The sequence below is a fragment of the Musa acuminata genome, chromosome BXJ2-5 (assembly GCF_036884655.1).
Source record: "Musa acuminata AAA Group cultivar baxijiao chromosome BXJ2-5, Cavendish_Baxijiao_AAA, whole genome shotgun sequence".
NCBI classification, from domain to species: domain Eukaryota; kingdom Viridiplantae; phylum Streptophyta; class Magnoliopsida; order Zingiberales; family Musaceae; genus Musa; species Musa acuminata.
In genome coordinates, this window is record NC_088342.1 from 13,001,102 (window position 1) to 13,015,000 (window position 13,899).

The 13,899-nt window shown below is 36.7% G+C and overlaps 1 protein-coding gene across 1 annotated transcript; it reads left to right on the top strand.

The window, feature by feature from the left end:
• The first annotated feature begins 675 nt into the window (after window positions 1–675).
• Window positions 676–11,347, top strand: LOC135612529 (vacuolar-sorting protein BRO1-like). Its single transcript, XM_065108924.1, has 8 exons — window positions 676–1,490; window positions 2,016–2,966; window positions 3,753–3,842; window positions 4,630–4,698; window positions 5,869–6,009; window positions 7,237–7,285; window positions 9,482–9,585; window positions 10,315–11,347. Exons 1-8 carry the CDS (start codon window positions 828–830, stop codon window positions 11,092–11,094), a joined length of 2,847 nt encoding a protein of 948 aa, XP_064964996.1. The 5' UTR covers window positions 676–827; the 3' UTR covers window positions 11,095–11,347.
• Window positions 11,348–13,899: the final 2,552 nt, after the last annotated feature.

Genomic DNA, 13,899 nt, shown 5'->3' on the forward strand with positions numbered 1-13,899 from the left:
CGCCCAGACACAATCTCCCAAGCGATGGTATTATCAGACTGGGTGGTGGTACCACCTAGTGTTAGTGTTGCAGGCGGTGATACTGTCCAGCATAAGTGGTGGTACCATCAGAACCCAAAAAAATCTGGGATGAGACTTTTTTTGGCTCTAATTTTGAAGTCATTTGGGGTCTATAAATACCCTAGCTATTCGTACATGGAGTAGTAGGAATTGAGCACAAAATTAAGTTAAAAAATGAGAAAAAATACTTGAGAAAAATTGGTAAACTCTCTTAGGATTTAAGATAACTTCTTCCTAGTATTTAGAAGTTCATCTAAAGGAAGAAGTGAGGTCTAAGAAAAATAGGCTTGTAAAGATTATCTTCTAAACCCATGAAAAAGAGAAAAAGCGTAAAAGTCGATCAAACCACTATAAAACTCGATTTACATTTAATTTACCTTTACTGTAAACTGTCTTACTTGTTTTACTTTCTCATTACACTCTTTCGTATGTTTTCAAGTTAAACTCACATTTTAATTTTTATCGAACCCTTATTTTCAAGTTAAACTCACATATTAATCGGCGAAGTTTTGAAAAAAAAACACCCTTATTTTCCCGAGAATTCGCCCAGTATTAATTAACATATTCTTAAATAAAGCGTTGTTCAAGTTTCCAACTACAACAATACTTGTTTATCATTGACGTATTTGTGAAGGCGTTGTTCCCCTCTCTGCTTCCTCTCCCTATTACTGCTGCCTGAAATCCCTATTCCTCTCCCGCTCCAGATCCCACCCAATACCCACCGGCGGGTGGCGATCCGATAAGGGCCGCGGAGCGGCGCTGGTCCGATGTCGTACGCCGCCGCGGTGAACGTAATGCTGGCGGTGCACGAGAAGAAGACGACCGCTGTCGATCTCTACCGCCCTCTCCGCAACTACATCGCTTATACTTTCTCCGAACACGACGCTCAGGTCGCCGATGACGACCTCCAGACCATCCGACAACTTCGTCTCAACCTCGAGAAGCCCTCCCCCTCCTCCCTGGACCTCCGCCGGGACCTCCTCATCTCGTACTTCCGCGCCATCGCCGCCGTCGAACCCCGGTTCCCCATCTCCCCCGACCGATCCCACGTCCACTCCCTCACCTTCACCTGGTTCGACGCCTTCCGGTCCAACAAGAAGGCCGCGCTGCCCTCTATCCACCTCGAGAAGGCCGCCGTGCTATTCAACCTCGGCGCTGTCTACAGCCAGATCGCCCTCGCCGCCGATCCCACCTCTGCCGCGGGGCTCAAGCAGGCCTGCAACGGGTTCCAGAGTGCCGCGGGGGCATTCGCGTTCCTGAAGGATCATGCGGCGCCGAAGGCAGTGGCTGCGGGGGCCACGGTCGATTTGTCGGTCGAGTGTGCCGTGATGCTGGAGAAGCTGATGCTGGCGCAGTCTCAGGAGTGCTTCTTTGAGAAGGTTATCGGGGATGCAAAGCCCCCCGGGCTTTGCTCCAAGGTTGCTCGTCAGGTATATCTTGAACTCTCTCGTAGATTTCTTTTATATATTATGTTGATGTTTCGTTGCACATAAAATTCTTGTCATTTCCAGGAAGTTCCTTTTTGTTTTCTGCTAATCTTAACTATGGGCAATTATGATACTATATGGCATATGCAATTTATATATATCTTCCTTGATAGAGCATATTTGATGAGAATCATTGTTTTAATTATGGCATTGAAGGACGTAGTGATAAGGACGTAGTTATTTGAGTCTTCCATCTTGCATTCCAAGATCCTAAACTTCCGTTTGCAGTTTTATTTAGAACTTTGCTGTTACAAATCATTAGTTGATGCTGTCATGTTCATGATCTGTTACTTATTGTACTTTAATGTTTTTTCCTGTTAACTCCAAGCTACTGTTGCATATGTTGTTTATTTTCTTATCCTTAGATTCTTGCTTGTCTAACATGTTTAAGAATTCATAGTCGTGATGCAAACTGACAACATCTTGAGCATGCTTCACAAACCTCATGGCATTTGGTGTATGTTGTAGGTTGGAGTCTACTATGAGGAAGCATATGCAGCGCTAAATGCTTCTCCACTCAACCAACATTTTGATCGGACATGGATCTCTCATGTGCAACTGAAGGCAGCCCAATTTTATGCTGAGGCTTGCTATAGATACTCTTTGGAGCTTCATGAGAAAGAAGAAATTGCAGAGGAAATAGCTAGGCTCAGGATTGGGATAAGTGCTCTTGTCGATGCAAAAAAATCTGCCAAGGGTGTAGCTCAACCTCTACTTGATGCTGCTAACAAACTAGAGACCAATATGAATCATAACCTAGAGAGATCTGTGAAGGAGAATGATCGGGTCTATCTCATGCGGATTCCAGCAGCTAGTTCTTTGGCAGCTCTTCCTGCGGCATCTCTAGCAAAGCCCATTCCTCTGGGAGAAGTTTTAAATGCTAGCAAGGAGAAGTTTTTCTCAAACCTTGTCCCTGACAGTAGCACAAAGGCTCTGTCCAAGTACACTGATATGGTCGACAACATTATCCGGACCCAGCTGGAGAAGCTACAACAAGGGAGTGAGATAACAAGGGTTAAACTCAAGGAGATGGACCTGCCAGATTCTATCCTGGCGTTGGAAGGTAACTTAAGTTTGCCTTTGGATCTCACAGAGGATGTAGAGGCAGTACAAATCAGTGGTGGACCATCTGGACTGGAAACTGAGATACAGCAGCTCAGGGACTTGAGGAGGGTCAATCAGGAGCTGTTGGTCCAGGCAGAAGAGCTACTGCAGAAGGAAGCAAATGCAGATGCACAATTCCGAAACCAGTTTGGAACAAGGTGGACTAGACCACAGTCAAGCACCTTAACAAAAAACCTACAGGATAGATTAAACAGGTTTGCTGCAAATCTGAAGCAAGCAGCTGATAGTGATTCAAGGATTGATAGGGAAGTAAGAGGCAATGGGGAGCTCATGGCAATCCTTGATTCTAGACCGGTATGCATGCTGTCAACGGGCATATACCTGTCTATTATGTTCAACCAACTAGCTGCAAGTAGAATGGTTACTATATTGTCCCATTCATACTTTCTTGGTATTCCCTTGCATCATTACTGATTCCTATTAATTTTTATAGCGACCGACAGCATATGATAAGAAAGTGTATCCTCTGTTGACTTGTTTCCTCCTTACATAAGCTTGCTAACAAAATATAAGATTAAACAAAATATGTAGTATAATGATTTATTTGATTGCTATATTCCTGAAATTGTACTAATAATTGAATATTCTCTTTATTTCATATTATTCTTGTATATATACATGTACAACAGTCTGGGATTATATGCAAATCTATGTTTGTATGTGGAGAGGTACATACATAAGGTGCCTTTGAAGGAACACATATACAAATTAAAGCAAGTTTTTTAGTTTTGTGGCATACCCTTGCCCTGGTAAAATGCTAACTTGATGCATCATGCATGCTAGTCGGAAAAGTCCATGTGCCAACTCACACATCTTATAGCTCACATGTGTATTTTTCTGATGGTGCTTTGTTAGCGTAGAGACTCATGGCATCCAATATATGCTATCCTTGATATGAAGTTATACAGGAATTAACACAGAAAACTCTGTTCTATCTTTTTTCCTATCTCTTTCATTATAAATTATATTCATGAAATCTAATTATGGTTTCTTCATATAAATTGATAAGGTCTCTCAAGAAATCTGGGATCTAACTAGTTCAACAGTTGTAAACTTCTCATTTCTTACAATATTTTGCAGATTGAATCAGCCCTTCCAAGTCTTGCAAGGCCTATCATGTCTTTAGATGGAAATGAAGATGCCATAGTGGGAGCTCTCAAACAGAGCTTGGTATGTACTGAATTTTGTTGTATTTTGGAAAAAGGAAATATTGCAGTTTTACTCTATTTGTCTCTGAACTGCAAGAAGTCAGTTCTGCTTGACTTTGATATGTGAGATGCACAGCCTCAATTTTGTTTGGCTTCATATGTTTGAATTTCATAATGCATCTGTAGCTTTTCCTTTTAGTTTTTAGTTTAATTTTCTTGAAACTCATGGAGCTCAATGTGTTCTTTGGAGGCTTTTGTTCATTTGACTTGGGAACCTTGGGGCTAGTGCCTAGTAATAAATTTATGGTAATTGTCGATAAGAGTAGGACTCTCCTTTATATAGTTGACACTTAGATCTGTTACCAGTAACAATTGCACATTTCAGTTAACTGGATAATATATTGGATCTGGCTGTGAATTCTGAAGTTGTTTGATCACATCAGATGCATGCTTTACTTGCTAGTCCATGATAAATGGTAACTCACTAACTCCAGTTAATTCCGTTTTGATATTAAATCATAATTGTCTAATTTAACACCTTCTGAATGTTCCTTTAGTTATACTTTTGTGTTAGCTTATTTTAAGTAACCAGCATTAGATCAATATCTCATTTAGCATCTATCTTGAAACTCTCATGAGATATTATTCTACTTCTTGTTTTTGGGGAAAAAACAAATTTTTTAGGCTACCAGTGTCAGCAGAAGTAAAAAAACGATATTTGAGACTTCTATTTCTTATGGTGTCTTTTGAACTTCCTTTGTTGTTCCATGCCTTAGTATCATTCTCCTGACACCTACTTGTGCAATCAGAGGCAATTGGAGAATTTAGGAGAACAAAGGGCAGGCCTTGAAGATATGCTAAAAGAGATGAAGAGGAAGGTGAGGGCTGTTCTCAGAGACATTACCCTACTTCCTAACATTTGTTTCTTATGTCTACTTTATTATATTCTTGTGTCATGCTCATCTTAAGATTATATCCAGTATGAGTACTTTTACTTTTTAATCTTTATGCAGTATTTATTTTTATGGTTATTTTCACATAACTAACTTGGGTTATCCAATCGTGATCCTGTGACACATGGACTAATAGGAGTAAGCTTTGACTCAAACACTTGAGATGAAGTTTCTATTAACAAATTTAATATGAACTAAACCAAACAAATTTCAAGTTTGAAGAAATTGTTTTGCAAAAAACTTTGAAGAATCAGCTGTTTCAACTAGATACGATTGACCAAGGAGATCGATGCTGTTTTGAATTTTCTTAGGCAGATTTTGCCCCTTAAATTGGTTAAAGCTGCCAGTTTGTCACTTTCTGTTGGTTGTTCCCCGGGAAATGAATTATCTTACCATGCAGGTTTATTGTTCATTACGCACATGATTCTGTTTAAGGGCCACAGTAGGCATGTAACACTTTACCACAGATACCAGTGCATATCACCTAGTGCATGTGCATGCATGCATTTGTTTGCATTGCTCATTCTTTCCTGGATGAGCCTTGGCATGGTAAGTCACGATGTGTCGTGTGTAACAAACCACAGGGCCATTCTTTGACTTGGTGACAGGTATGTTAAAATTTAATCGTCGCTAATGAGTGATTGATTTTTAGATCTAAATTATATCTGAATGACATCTACAAAAAATTTTATACTAAAAGTCACATGTAGTTGATTTTTTTTTCTTTTCCATTAGGAATGGTGCAAGTTATGTCCTATTATGGTTTTAGGAAGGCCAGTGTTATTGGGAACTAGTAAGTGGTTGTGCAACTTCAAGGTCATTCTCACAAAGGTTCTAGATTGCTGCTATTTTTAATACACTGTTGTGATGTATCTTTTTGTATGTTTATTCTTTTATGGTTTCTTTGGAGAAGACTTATGCTTTTAAAGATATTAATGAAGTAGTACGTATCTTTAGAGATGGATTATGAAATCAAATGGCTATTTTCTGATGATAAAAGCTTTGAGACATTTGGTCCCAGTAAATGCTTCTTAATTTCTCACATTTTAACAAGTACAGTATTTGTTCATTTAGCCAATGTCACTTCTGTTGCAGGATGATATACTGCCAAAGCTGATGGCAAGCACTGGATCACAAGAGGATCTTTTCAAGAAAGAAATTGCTAAGTATGACCAAATATGTGAAGAAATTGCACAAAATATTGAGGCACAGGAGCAAGTATTGCTTCAACTTCAAGTAAGCTATTGTCTTCTTCCTCTTCAGTAACAAAGATTCAACATTATGTGACAGTTTTTAATTTACTATCTTTCAATTGTTTGGTTTCACAATCACTACAATCATTATCATTAGATAGAGTGTGATTTGAGTTGATTAACAATGTTTAAGTTGATGCTTTGCAGTGAATAGGCTAATGATTAAGGCATTAAGCATGTTGGTCATTAAATATTTTAATATGTTGATTAAAGATTTAAAGTCTTTAACAAGTATCACTTGTCTTGATGCAAAGCCCATAACTCATGATCTCTCTATTATTTATTTATTTTGGTAGGGCTCTTTGGATAACTAGGATCCACCACGAGCAATGTGGATTTCTACGGATGTCATAAGCCTACCAAACCATTTCTATGGTTTCATGATACCCTATGCCCCTCACTGGACCAAAAATTCACTGAGATTTCACAAATTGTTGATATTTTGATATTATATTTGTCAAGAACCAACTCAAAGACTATGGATAATATCCCACAAAAGATTGCCTAAGTACTTTCTTTATGAGGGGTTTTTTGGTGTGTGGGGATGTTGACTTTAAGCTATATTTTGATGTCATAATAAGAACAATGAAATTTAACTGAAGGTCTATGCCTATGATATACCTGTTATCCATTTTACTTTATCTTAATTGTCCTTTTTCTCAGCTCTCTAGGACAAAAGATAATCTAGATTTCACAAATATTACTAGTGGGAGTTTGAATTGATAGTGCAGGCACTTTGTACTTTTCTGGCATCCATATTAAGTCAGAGTCTTTAGTGATATTATTTCTAATATGGCCAGACAACTGACCTGTAAATTAAGGCAAACCCATCAGCTCAAGGACTGCCACACTGCAAATTTCTGCTCCTCTTAGGTCCGCTGATAAATTGCAGCTTTTCCCAAAGGGATAGGGACCATAAGCTGGAATCAAGAAGCTGAGTATATGACTTCTGTATTAATTTATAGTTTTTTTCCTTTATTTCACTCTGAATGATAATTCATTTTATTCTTGTTGCATATTTCTATATTTTGTCTCTTATGTAACATGGCATTGCTTGAATGTAGTATACATTTCTTGTGGTTCACTATGATGATCATGCCTTGATATTGTTTATGATCCATGTTCTTCATTTGTGTTGATTTTAACTCCAGCAATGCACTAACAACGATGTTGCTTAAGATTTTATATTCTTTCTTGTGTTCACCTGCAGTCAAAAAATGATGACTTTGCTGCTATGTTCAATCTGGAAGACTTCAAAGGTTCTGGTCCACCTCCTTTAAGCTGATCTAGATACAGGAATCCATGAATCCTTTCTTTTCTTTAGTTAGTTTTTGAATGAATTTTATCCATCACCTCTTTTTGACTCTCTTTAAGACTTCTAAGTACAGGACTGCTTGAATTCTTGAACTGCAGTAATAGTGTATCTTTGTATCTTTCATGTGGATATTATTTTCTCTGGTTCTGCTCATGGTTTAATGCACATTATTGTTCTGTGGTTATTCATTATCTTGTTCATGCTTATCCTTAAGAGTCTAAATTCTTGGGGCATCACAAATATAAAAAAAATTATCTGTATTTCTTTTGATGGTGTATGTGCTATATTTTTACAGAATTTTCGGTAACTGTATTCACTTTTTTTATTAATCTTAATAGTTGAACATGGAAAAATGAGCATTGTTACTATGGTTGTAATTTGTAAAGGTTTTTAAACTGTTCTTCTTGCTTCATATTCTGTAACTAGATATATGTTACATGTTTCAAACTAATGTGTTGTTGGAACTTAATGCTGTGTTATGATTGGCAGTACTTTTTGAAAATTTGAATAAATTATGTGCTTATGCAAGATAAGGAATTAAATTGCCAAACTAGCCACAAGTTAGGATAATTGTCGACAACTTCTGATAGTGGGTATCTTTAACCTGCTATCCTTAAGAATTTTTTGTCCGTTAAAGTGGATGTAGATGAGTTGCTAGCACTCTTCTACTGTACATAGGAGTTGCATAATTTGCAGCTCTGGTTAAAGTGCAACAGCTTTGGTATGCATCACCCAAAAATGATATATTAATGATTTAATTCTCGATTGTTGTTATATTGGAGATTTTTGTGCTAAAAGAATTTTGATCTGGCGGAAGAAAATCTAACGAGCAAAATGTATGGACTGATATTGATATGCTGACTTTGAGCAAAATGTATGGAAGTTAATGAGATTTATACTGAGAAGGATGAAGCAATATCACAGGATTGAACATAGGGATTATTGTGTTGTATTTTGCAAGGGTATCATAGGGCTGTAATTGGATTGCCGTATGTTCCAAGAAGTTCATTTTGACAATGCACCAAGGTCTTCATTCTCTTTTATGCAAATTAATCAAAGATTAGTTTCATAGGGTGCGAGTTAGAGACCGTATGCCCTTTTTGTTCTTTTTTCTCTATAATTTTGTCGTTTGGACAATTATCCAATTCATGGCTATATGAAGTTCCAACAATGGTGTTGCCTTGGCTTTTTTAATAAAGATAATCAAGGTTTAGAATATGGACCTGATCAATATGTAACATCGGGATGTTTACTGACTCATATTATGTGGTATCACCCAAATAATAATAATAATAATACTGACCAGTATCAAACCATGTTGATGCTCACCGTACTGCCTGATATTTGAAACCAGCAAGTTAATTATACTTATTTTACTTCATTCATAGCTTTGCTTTTTAACTCATTTGATTGACTTATGACATCAATTTTTTTCGCTCATTTAAGTTTTAATAGTAAAAATTTCTAAGTTCTTCCATATGTTCTTTTTTTTTAATTGAGCAGTATTTATGTCAGTCTTGATCTGCTTATGTTATGTGGACTGTAAACATTATTACTAGCAAATGTTTATCAGCTAAATTGTACAAAGATCAAACAATGAAGATTTTTGTGTTGTGAAGTTGATATTTAGTTAATTATTAATCTGTATTGAATGATTTATCTTTTATTTTATGCTTATGATCATTATCTTGACATAAACTGCATTGTCTTTGTAATGTTAAGGTCATGGTCTAAAATCTTCTTTTGTCCTTACTAAATTGAGTACAACAACAACAACAAAGTCATACGAACAAAAATATGATCAACTGAGACCAAAAGCAAAAAAATTTATCGTCCACCAGCTGAATACATGTGATCCAAGACTTTCAGTCAGATTTTTGACATATTTGAGCTAATCCTGCATTTAAGTGAAATTTGATATTACCATAAGCTTCAGTCATTAAATTGTACCTCAATCACTTGGATAAAAGGATATGGCTTTTTGATTTGATATTTGAACTGTGGGAATAAGAATTTAGTTCTCTGTTTCCAGTCGATATTAAATAACTTTTCTTTTTTTCATTAGTATGCTTCCAGAATTTGTACACCTTTTATTGTATTTGAATTTATTTGCCTTAGTTCCTCAAAATTTTATTGCCAGTTTCCCGTGAGAAGAGTTACAAACAGATAGCTGCTGCTGTGGCAAAATATCGGGAAATTAAGGAGAACATCAATGAGGGTTTGAAGTTTTATGTTACTCTTCAGGTATACAAGACCTGCAATTTGTTTGTATGAATATTTTAAACGTTGTTCTCACCATTCTTTTTTCTAAGCGTCGACCAGTCCAGATTGATTTCATCATCCAGGTCACAGTCTGTGGTGCAGCCACATCTCAAATCCCTTCATATATGCATACTCTTGATTTCATCTCATGTCCCCTGACTCCATGGCCTTCTCTTATATCATTCACATGCCCCAGTCATTGCCTCCATGAATTTCTCTGCTTGCACTATATGCCTTCTTCAACCATCCAACCATAACTGCTACTGTCATCAAGACTGACCACCAACGTTCATCACCAGCAGACCCATGTTTGAATCCAACAACTCTATCACCGGCAGCCTTCTCTGAGACTGCTGCATATCATGCATCAGGATAGCAGGAAAATCCCTGTTATGGCTCAGTTGGGCATAGCAGAGAAACGGTTGCAAATCAGGTTATACGGTCTACGTATGATGTCTTGGACTACCATTATGACATATGACCACACTAGTTGTAGTCCAAATGGCTGCTGGGCATGTTTGTCAAATTACTATATTATGAAATTTTTGGAACCAGAAGTGATTGGAGCAATGAATGATTGTTTGATATGTCCTGGTCAATGATCCTCTCGTTTTACTCAATGCTGCTGATAGCTGCTTGACTATGTTTAGCATGTTACTTGCATTTGCAGGAATATAACTGAACTAAATTTCCAATCTGTTTTACAAACAGGATGCACTTACAAATGTAAAGCAGCAATGCAGTGATTTCATCATGACCAGAAGCATTCAGTGCAGAGAGCTGATCGAGGACGTGCAGAGGCAGATAGCTGGACTCAACTTTGCAACTGATGGGAAAACAGGCTACAACTACCCTTCTGGTGGGCAACTCAACCATTCAAGGACGGATGCTCAACAAGCTGAACCCCAGACCACACCACCTCCTCATCCTCCACCAACTTATCAGCATATACCTGCGGAGCAGCCGGGGCCAGGATATTTGCAGCCATACCCTTCCACTGGGCAACCTGACCATCAGAGGAATACTCAACAACCTGAACCACAGAGCACTCCACCTCCTCCTCATCCTCAGCCATCCTACCACCGTTTACCTGCAGAGCAGCCAAGGCCTGGATATTTGCAGCCATACCCTTCCACCGGGCAACCCGACCATCAGAGGACTACTCAACAACCTGAACCACAGAGCACTCCACCTCCCTCTCATCCTCAACCACCCTACCACCACTTGCCTGCAGAGCAGCCAAGGCCTGGATTTGCTCATCCTTACCCTGCCTATGCTGCACCTCAGCAGACTCCTTACTATGCCCCGGTTGGTCAATATCAGCATCCTCAACAGGCACCAAACCATGACGACGGGCAACCAGCTTATCCCGGATGGCATGGAGCATACTACAATGCATATCAACAGCAAACCAGCCCATTTCCTCCTCCCCCATACACAGTGCCAGCTCCTTATCCCCCACCCCAGCAAGGTAGCTACCATAGTCGATGAAGAAGGCAACCCCCCAGATCTCACATTGTCCTTGTAATTCGTTGTAAAGAGATGGTGTGCTAGATTATGCACTTTAGAACAATTTTATATTCTTTGTGGTACCAAATAATGTAAAAAGTAAGCTGGAAGATAGGTGGGTATGATTTTCTCTTGTATATGGCATCCATGTGTGGTAATGTAATAATAATATTTTGGCAACCACAAGTAAGCAGGCAATCCAATATTGTGGCCTTTTGCCTTCTTTTTACCAAAATCTGGCTGACAGTAGTAATTGGATACAGTAAGTTTGTATTGATTTGCAGATGTTTATAATCTCTTTGTTCAGAATGCCCCAGTCAGCAGCAGCAGAAGGATAAAAAAGGGTCTACAATAGCTTCCCTTTATTGATATATGACTGGTCCCGTTTAGGTATTGGATTCATTTTATGCTTTTGCTGTTGTTGTTGATCGTAACGTTGGCGATGGTGGTAATGATAGTGGTAAATCGTCTGTGTATTGTTGAATTATCGATCAATCTAATCTAATAGAATAATAACAGTTCCAACCCAAACCAAATCGTTGCCATCCCCAAACTTAATTCAAATTTGATATTGAGAAAAATATGACCCCAGTTACAAACATGAACGCATTGCATACATACATTACCTTGAAATGTTCTAAGATACAAAAATGAATTCATAATCTTACTATTAAAAAAACATTCACATTTTTGTTGAGAATGGGATTTGAACCCACGCCCTTTCCGACCAGAACCTTAAATATAAATTAAGAGAATCTTAGGTGACTGCCCACGAACAAGCTAACTTGCGATCATTAAATCAATGGGCCTTGAATCGAAAATCTTATGTTGATTTTGGATATTGATTTGTTCGACCGTAGGGCTTTTCGTTTATCTCTATTTGATTGAACTCATATTTAATATTAACCTCGAGGATAATTATCCTCCAAAAAATTGATTTTGGGCGGTTACTGCTTACGTCCAAAATAATTTTAATTGTTACAATCAGGATTCATATAAAATGAACCATAATGACTGATCTTAAAAATCCGAAAATATCGTGGATGATCATATTTTGTTCTTTGATCGACATAAACAGACGATGGAAATCACATAAGAATCTACAGTAATGCAATATTAAACTTTAATTTGACGAAGGATCACAAAGAGTCATGATCGGTGTCCATATTAGATGGGTAATTGCATTTAATGTCTATTTCAGTTAATTATGTAATCATTAATAAAGCATCGTGTAATTATATGTAACAACGACTTTAGTAAAGTACTTCCGAATCATGTATTAAATCCATTTCATTATACAATATTTAGATCAATAGCTTTTGTAGCCAGTTTACTATGCTCTCATTTAGGACGAATGTAAATAGAAAAATAAGTCGCTATGTTGAGGTTTTCTTGTGTAAGTCTATCTGATTCTCTTAAATTGAATTCGATATCTTTTAGTCGAGTTTACAATAAATTCGAAGAAAAAGTAAAAAAAGCTTATTTAAGGTTTTTAGATACAACTTAATTCAAAAGTATATTTGATAAATATATTTGATAAGTATATTTGATAACTGATTTTGTAGAAGATAATAATGGGATTTAAAGGAATGGCCTCTACATTTTTTTTTTTTTTTTTTTGTAGTTGTATGAAGATATCTTTTATAAAATCAAATAATGATGAACCGCATCTATTAATTGATTTTAGAACGGGTTGTTTGATATGAATCGGACTATGATGTTTAAAATAAATTAATTATTTGATTTGCTCAATTTAGGTCTAGATTGACCCTTATATTTCTCTTAAATTATATTGTCAAATCTTATTTACCATTACTAACTTTTTTGCCACTGGTCATAGCTAACGTCAATAATACGAGTGTCATCACTCAACCTAACATTTGAAGGAGTCGTGTCAACTTCTCACTAGGTCTCGGTAATTGTGCAATAACCTTCGTTGATGGGAAAAGAGATTGTTGTCGTCATCTTGATAAGGGTTATTAGTCATGATCATCATTGTTGGGGCAAGAGGTTGGCCTTGCACTCTTGTTGAGCCTCGATGGTTGCAGTCAATGTCGTCGAGGCAAGCATCATCAATAAGGCAAGAGGTCATCGTCACCTTTCCACCAAGCAGTGTTATATTCGATCACTATGTAATACTGCCTAATAGCAATGGTACTATCTATATCCAATAGTTTATTGATCACGAATGATGATATCGCTCTAAACCAGGCAATAGTATCGCCTAAAACTATGAAACTCTTTTTGAAAAATTTAATATTTAAAATCATGTAAAATTTTTAAAAATAATACCAAAAATATTATAATAATATTATGATAGTTATAAAGAAGTTTAGATATATTTAATGAAACTTTCTTAAGTTATATTTATGTTATACTTGACAGCATATTCAAAACATAAATCGAGATAAAAATAATCTATAAATCAAAAGAAATTAGGAAAAGTGATATTATACATACTATAATTATATTAAATATTTATAGAGGAATTTTGATAGGTTTAGTGAAAATTTCTTAAGTTATACTCGAGTTATACTCAATTACAAATTCAAAACATAAATCCTTTATTTGGATAATTAATTACTCTAAAATCAAAATAAATTAGGAAAAATAGTACTAAATATATTAGAATCATATAAGGATATTTAGAAAGGAGTTTCAATAGTTTTGGTGAAAATTATTAAGTTTACACTCACGTTATACTCGAGCTATACTTGATCACAAATTCCACCAAAAATAATATATTTGAACGATTAATCACTCTAAATTAAAAATAATTAGAAAAAA

Coding starts and splice junctions, on each gene's coding strand:
- LOC135612529 (XM_065108924.1), top strand. CDS start 828: ATGTCGTACGCCGCCGCGGTGAACGTAATGCTGGCGGTGCACGAGAAG. Junction 1,491..2,015: donor GCTCCAAGGTTGCTCGTCAG/GTATATCTTGAA, acceptor TGTATGTTGTAG/GTTGGAGTCTACTATGAGGA. Junction 2,967..3,752: donor CAATCCTTGATTCTAGACCG/GTATGCATGCTG, acceptor AATATTTTGCAG/ATTGAATCAGCCCTTCCAAG.